Raw genomic sequence first — 7607 nt, 5'->3', positions numbered from 1 at the left:
ATCACACTATTAGTGATACATACACGGATAAAAGAAAACCTGACATCGATTGTAAGAAACTGCAAGGCAAATGCCCAGTCAGTTAAATTTTAAAATTACTAGATTTAATTCAAACCCGTATTGTTCATATAAGTTCTAGAAATTGGAAATAATATACAAAAAGCAATCAAATTTATACTATTCTCAGTAAACATAAACCTTACTTCATTTTGTGATGTGCAACATCAGAAAATGTTAAAAATTAACAAACTTATTCAAAACAACTATTTTTAAGTAAATAGTGTTTGTTAGACTAATCTAAAATAAATAATATAAAATCAAAATAATAATTTTCCAGGATATTATTTATAAAACATAAATTTTGTTGTTATTGTTAAGATGCAATGTAATATGTCGATTTTTAAGAACTGATTTGTTTTGAAAATACGTTGTTTAATTGTTTGTATTATGGCAACATTTTTTATCTTCTCACTGTAATTTATATTTTTTTACTTATTTTTTAATATTGCAATTTCCACATAACATGTGTTCAAGAAAGTCGTTAAGTTGACTTCGTTCTAACCGCCTTTTTTTTTCTTTGTCCAATCTCTGAAATGACACCTGTTTTGTCCAAGAGTTTCAAACATTTTCATGTATTCTAAGTCTGTTCAATTTTTGCATAACACGTAATCAAGAAAGTCATGAAAATGACTTCGTTCCTGCCACCTTCTTCCTTTGTTCATTTTATAAAGATAACACCTATTTCGCTCGGGGACATGGTTACAATGCTGTACATTGTGTAAAAATGTTGACAGCCAAATAATATGTCGAGGTTACGATCTCCTCTGTGTTTGAATGAGAATTACTATCACTTGGGTAGCACAAGTCACTATGGGAAAATCTTAAGTTCCCCTTCAAGTTAAAAAAAAAAGAAGTTACATTTAAAGATTCTTGTTCCTAATCTAAAGTGAATTGATTAGTGGGAATACATCTAAAGGAATAATGATTGGAGACGGCTTGAATGGGTAATGAAGAAAAACTTTAATATAAGTTTAACATAACATACCTGATTATGACAAAACCTTGTCGAAACGTTGTACATTTGCTGTTATATTAAAGTTTTTCTTCATTACCCATTCAAGCCGTCTACAACCATTATTAGTCTCAAAGTGGGTTCCTCGTCATCGAACATCTAAAGGAAATAAATCCTGTCTAACCAACTCACGAATCAGTAAAAGGCAACCATCTTGCATCCAGAATCAAGTATCCACACTATGTTTTTGTCTTTGATTTGACAAAGCGTGTTAAACATCAAGTCCTGATTATTTATTTGCTCAAACTCAATTAGTTATAGTTAAATTCAGTAGTTCATCCTGTCTATCCTCCCGTAAAAAGTCGTACTTACCTTATACTCTTTGAAGAAATCAGTTTAACCCAAAAATATCACAGCAGCACAATAGCTAATTGAATTGTTGTAGGCTATATTTTTTATTGTTTTAATTTTAGCTATGAGTAGCTGCGGATCTTAATGATGATATTAAAGTCAGAAGGTTTAATAAGATAAGCTAGGGACATCTAGAAAATTTTAAAGATGTGATGAAAAGTATGCTAGCACATCCAGGGCTTGATTATAAATCGAGATAGTTGTGAAGTGTAGAGAGTTGAATCATTTAGTGCGTTTTAGTAAAATATTTGGATCTATGTTTGCTGTCATAATCACACGTATTAAATAATGTAGTACAAGTAAATTTATTTGTTTTACGTTGGTTAACGTCATTTGTAACGTATGCCTGCAATACTTTATGTTAAATGAGGGGCAAAAGTAATTTGTTTTCGACACGTGTACAAGTTGTTGAAATATTTTTACTAGATATTTAAAAGAATCCAACAACGAAAGATCAACGCTTGAACATAATTTGTGTAGATTTTATGTATTAGAATGTTCAAACATATAATATAAAAGTTGTAATGTAATACTATTCAACACCACGTGATACCTATCAAACACCTCTAGTACAAAACACACTTTGACCAAAATTATTTGATCAAAAATGACAAACTGAACTTATCTAGTAAGAGACACCAGATCTAAAAACGCTTTCAAAACTTGGGTACTGGGGCAAGTATTAAAACTTAATAGGGTGATGGTGCTCTAAACACCTATAAACAAATAAAAAAATTCACACATAAAACCTTATCACATAAACACTGGTGTCTGAGACGGATCTCTGATGGATAACAGATCCATTACCCAAATACCCTTTCCTTTGCAATGCACAATACTCTCTATATCCACTCCTCCCTTATGCATACGGGGACATTCTCTATACTTCACCTACTCAGTATTTTATTTTTGCAAAATTTAATGAAGCTTAAAGTTTCTCATGCACACACATTACTCTTTTAATTATATAGAAATTAAAGTTACAATATTTCCTATTGACATAAAAGTTGTGGTAGGGTAATTATTACTCTTTAAATATAATTGAAATTATTCTTATCTTCGATTTATGTAAAGTAATGCCACAAGTAACTTTAAGCTGTAGGCTTAAGTGCACGTGATAAAGTCTATATAACACACAGGTAGACCATTTCTATATAACAGGAGGCCCAAGGATGCAGTGAATAGAATGTTACGTGTGTAGTATTCATGCACACTACGTTTGCTACCACCTTGTTTTAATAGAGTATTTTTCAGCATTTTCAGTTATTGAGGTATACACAGTTTTAACAGAATGTTGGTAAAGAAAGTTGTAAATTCCTTTTGCTTTACCTACCTACGATTCCGGACCACTTAACTTTGTCTTCGTATAAGAAAGGTTCTTGAAAAAATTTACAAACTATGTAAAAATAGACAGTACCTTTTCCATTGGCAGATCAAATGATGTCTTGAGAATATGACTTCCCTTATGATTCAATGAGATAGACCAATAGCCACGTAGGTAGTGTACACGTCCTGAGAGAACTACCATTGTTATTTCATGCATATAATGCTATATTTTCTCAGTCTGGAACAAAGATGCTAAAAATTCAGTATCGAAAACTCTCTCCAGTACAGGTGTCATCCATACACACATTATTTGGATTCGTTCTTCAAACTCAATCATAGTCAGAGAATTCATATTTGCTCCATGATATATTTATTGCTTTATTGAATCTTTTGAAGAATCTATTTTGTCAAACTTGGGGCAAATCATTGGACCTGAGAATACACGTGTGAAAACAAGTACAGAAGGGAAAAGTTTTTTACTATAGATGAACACAATTTATTCATGTTTATTTAAACCTTGAACATGCCTCACTTCTGACAAAGGTTAACCTTAAATCACAATATACAGGAAAATTAAATAATGAAATTCCTTCCCACCATTAACTTTCTGTATTATTGTACATAAATATATTTAAAAAAAGTAAGCGAGAAAGAGAGCTGCTTTGGAGTAACCTCTAACTCTTTCAGGTTTTAAACTTAGCATTGGAAGCAAGTCAATCATAAACATATTAATTATGTGACAATTTCATTATCCCAAGTTATTGAAATGCCAGTAATCATAGACCAGTGTAGATAAGAAAACTATTTAGATTGTACTCTACAGTAAAGTTGATGAACCCAAGAAAGCATTTTAAAACAGATCAAAAATAAGCAGCGCTGTTCAAACTGGAGCCCGAGTCAAAGTATTGGACAGATTTTTGATTTGATAAAAAGGTTTAAATTTTCTACTATAGCTGTTGAGTATATTACATTAAAATGATTTTGGAACCTAATCACATTGTTACAGTCAATGTTGCCATGTCAATTCATGCCCTTTCTGATGACTGTGCATCAGTAATATGATCAACATGTATTCATTCCAGCTGTTTGAGGTATGTGATGATTGAATGGATATATTATGGAAGAAACTTGTTCAGATGGAGATCATTCTTGGTTATATTGCATACTAGTGCCTGGGACATATAGATGTCTTTTGACACTGATCTTTGTGTTCCTGGATTCTCACCTGTTATAAGACATTGAACTTTGCTTACCAGATCTGGAGCACAATTTGTTACAGATCAATTTTTGGATTATTCTAGTGCTTAAGTTGATTTATTCTCTTTTATTTTCTAATGCCATTACATACAATTATTTGCTGCTTTGAACATTCAAAATAATTTTAATATAATGTACTCAAAACTCTTTATATGAAGGTATGGAGTTCTCAGGTACATTGATTTATCTTTGGGATAGTAACTGCAAATAACAGGAGGAATTGCCAGAATATGTATTACATAGTATAATTTGACTTGACTGGTGACATATTTCTGATAAAACAACCATTGCATAATCTCCCTTGGAGTACCTGGGATGTTGTAAGCTCTTAAATTGAGTAGAGAGTAATACAACTTTCAGAGATTGCTTGGTCATCTCCAGTGGTAAGTATTCAAAAGAAAATAAAGAAACACCATGGTTATATGTGAACTATATAAGGGTGAAATTTCTAGTGAGCTTCAAAATATTGAAGGTATGATTTGCACATTGAATAACCTTGCTGCAAGGGTATAAATGCTGATGGATTATCTCACTAACCTGTGAGATCATGTCTTTTTGTTGAATGTTCAGATCGTGGACACCATGCAGTAGTTACAGCCATTGCATTGACAATTCTATGTTTCTACAGAGCTGACAGATGACCAATCAGAAAATTCAGGAAGAGCAGACCTAGCTTGAGGCTTCTTGCCATAAAGCAAGGTAGACACACCAATCACAAATAAGTGTACATAGCATTGATATGTGCAATATCTGGCAATTGTATAGTCAGTTATAAGATGCCATGTTGTAGCATCATTATGAGCCATTGAGGTATGTTAACCAACCTATGATTCAGGTAGTAGTCCCAGTGCTCTAAGGCAGGAAAGACTTCATTTAGAATTTGCTTAATACAAGGATCAGAGTGCACAAGGGAGAGTTGCACATTGTTGTAAATGTACAAAAACAGTTTTTCTAGCTAGAACAAATGTTATATGAAAATGGCAAAATTGAATTCACAACACACACATTTTCTCTGAAGGTGATTAATCAGAAAAAGGACAATGGAAAGTGGAAGTATTTCAGCTTCACATGGCAGTTGTAAGGTATCCCCACAGCAGGTATTAGCCAATAGGTATTTCCCATTTGACAAGTGAGGAGGATGCCTATGGCCCTGTGCCTGCAAAGCCTGAGTGAAATTGTGATGTTGTTTAAAAATATGTAATCATGTCCATGAAATTAACTAATTATGGAAGTAGGAGTTCTAAGGGAAGCATAACATCTGTAACATTGACCTCAGCATGTACAAATAACCATCCTTATTGTAATAACGTTTTATTAAATGGGAAACCTTATATAAGAAATTAATGTTTGAAATGTAGTGTTCATTTTAATTTTAATATGTAATACAATACCTAATGATTATCACAAATACTTAAAATCTTTCTAAAATGTACAAAAAGAAAGCTCCTATATAGTATAAAAACAAAAGTATTAATTCAAAATTTATGTAATCAAGAAAATAAAAAGGTGCATAAACTAAAATTTGAAAAGTGAACCAACCTGTGCCTCATGACTAATACACAATAATAATAACTGTAGAGGAATATACAAAGAATCCAATTTTAACAATGTGAGGAGTATAAAGGTAATTTGATTTTCACAGCTTGGAAAATCATTAAAAAAATTTCATTTTAATCATGTAGTCTGTAGAGGTCAATACACACAACTTAATTTTGACAGTGTGGAGGAGTATTGTTTTCCCCCTAAATTAGATATGTTTGAACAAAATTGAGAGTGAGTTATTCTTGTATGCCAGAATGTGTGCAAATCAAGTAAAACTGTACAAAACAATTGTTGTATTAGAAGAACAAAAACTGTTTCTATTATTAATAAGAATTAGACACAGGACTAAATAAAAAAGTCAATTTAATGCAGAGGTATGTTGCCTTTATCAACTGCATCTTCGAGTTTTGTTCTTCGTAAGATAAAAATACACAGATGGAAAAAAATTGTACAGAAGCCCAGCTAGTTTTGGTGTCAGTGATGCAAAAATAACATCATTTTGTCCTGAGTTAACTGCATTGAGCACACAATCGGCAGCTTCATCAGGGTTCATTCCTTCTGCTGTAGTTTGATCAATAACTGAAACACATCAAATCAAGCATTTCATTAAATGACACACACACAAAAAATATTCCTACAACTTCTGCTATATCCAATGCTCTGTTTACTAGAGGCACAGAAAACCTCTACTGACAAAATGTTTTAAACCTCTGAACGTCTTACATTTACTTAGTTTTTAAACTTAAGTTAATCAGTCATATACTATGAATTTTTAATTTATTTGAAAAACCAATGTTTAAAAACATCCTATCAATAAACAGTTACATGTAGTTAAACTAGATTCACAGTCAAAATGGTCAATATTACAAGCAAAAACCAGAATATCCATTTTCCTAATGAAATAACCAAGATCATATGCACATAAACCAGGGTCAATAATATATCATTGAGGTTTTCCTAACACCAAACAAAGTTCTTGACAGAAATGAATAAACACTCTATAACCCGAGCACTTTCAAAAGGTAGACCTTTATTTTTCAGTTTGCCATTGAAGAAGAAAGGTCTACCATAATTTCTGTCAAGAGTTCTTGAACCTACATGTTTTTTTAACATCATGAATGAACCAAACAAAGTTCAATAGTAAATACTTTCTTATATCAAATTACAGTACTGGTACCGAGACAAATTATGTTAAACAACAACTGGATTTCATTAATGGTGAATATGAATGCTTGTCCTTTAGAATATAAAATTTTTATAGTTAGGGTTAGTTCTACCTAAAATCGTTTTCACAATTCTATATTTAATGTAAAATATGTCACATATGTAATATTGTAGAATAAACATATAATAAAAGTGAGTGTAAATATTCTAGCTTTCAACGAAAATGCACTGCTGGTGGTTTAATTTTGTTTTCTTCTAAGATACCAAAAATTGTGGTGTCTACAGTATTATAGACCTGGATTATATTCAGAATCTTTGAATGATATCTGCTACTCACTCTTATAATATCTTAATATTAAGTTTTATGAAACTATTTTTTGTATATTCAGGAAGTTTTTCATATTTGTTTTGTGTAGGTAGATACAATAATTCAGCTATATGCTTGCTTCATACTTCCTTGGATATGTAGGTACAACTTAAAACTTGATTCAGCAATTTAAGCTACTTATGTCCAACTCCTCATTTTTCACACCCGATTCTTCTTCGGATAATACTTAAAACTAATGATTCCACAATTTAAGCTATCTACATCCAATTCCCCGTCTTTCACACCCGATTCTTCTTTGGATAATACTTAAAACTAATGATTCAGCAATTTAAGCTATCTACATCCAATTCCCCATCTTTCACACCCGATTCTTCTTTGTATAATACTTAAAACTAATGATTCAGCAATTTAAGCTATCTACATCCAATTCCCCATCTTTCACGCCTGATGCTTCTATGGATAATACTTAAAACTAATGATTCAGCAATTTAAACTATCTACATACAATTCCCCGTCTTTCACACCCAATGCTTCTATGGATAATAATTGGTGAATCCAACCTAAAAG

The 7607-nt window shown here is 31.7% G+C and overlaps 1 protein-coding gene across 8 annotated transcripts in view; it reads right to left on the bottom strand.

Moving 5' to 3' along the window:
- Nucleotides 1-5894: 5894 nt before the first annotated feature.
- Nucleotides 5895-7607, bottom strand: part of LOC106460895 (dehydrogenase/reductase SDR family protein 7-like) — a 15187-nt gene continuing 13474 nt past the window's right edge. For all 8 annotated transcript variants that reach the window (XM_022387697.1, XM_022387698.1, XM_022387699.1 and 5 more), the window contains one exon: nt 5895-6127. In XM_022387697.1, coding sequence (XP_022243405.1) covers nt 5937-6127 — 191 coding nt within the window. In that variant the 3' untranslated portion in view covers nt 5895-5936. The remainder of the gene's footprint in view (nt 6128-7607) is intronic.

Source organism: Limulus polyphemus, unplaced genomic scaffold, assembly GCF_000517525.1.
Source record: "Limulus polyphemus unplaced genomic scaffold, Limulus_polyphemus-2.1.2 Scaffold857, whole genome shotgun sequence".
Classification (NCBI taxonomy): Eukaryota; Metazoa; Arthropoda; class Merostomata; order Xiphosura; family Limulidae; genus Limulus; species Limulus polyphemus.
The sequence above is the reverse complement of the archived record's forward strand: the minus strand, read 5'-3'. Positions and strand labels throughout refer to the sequence as shown.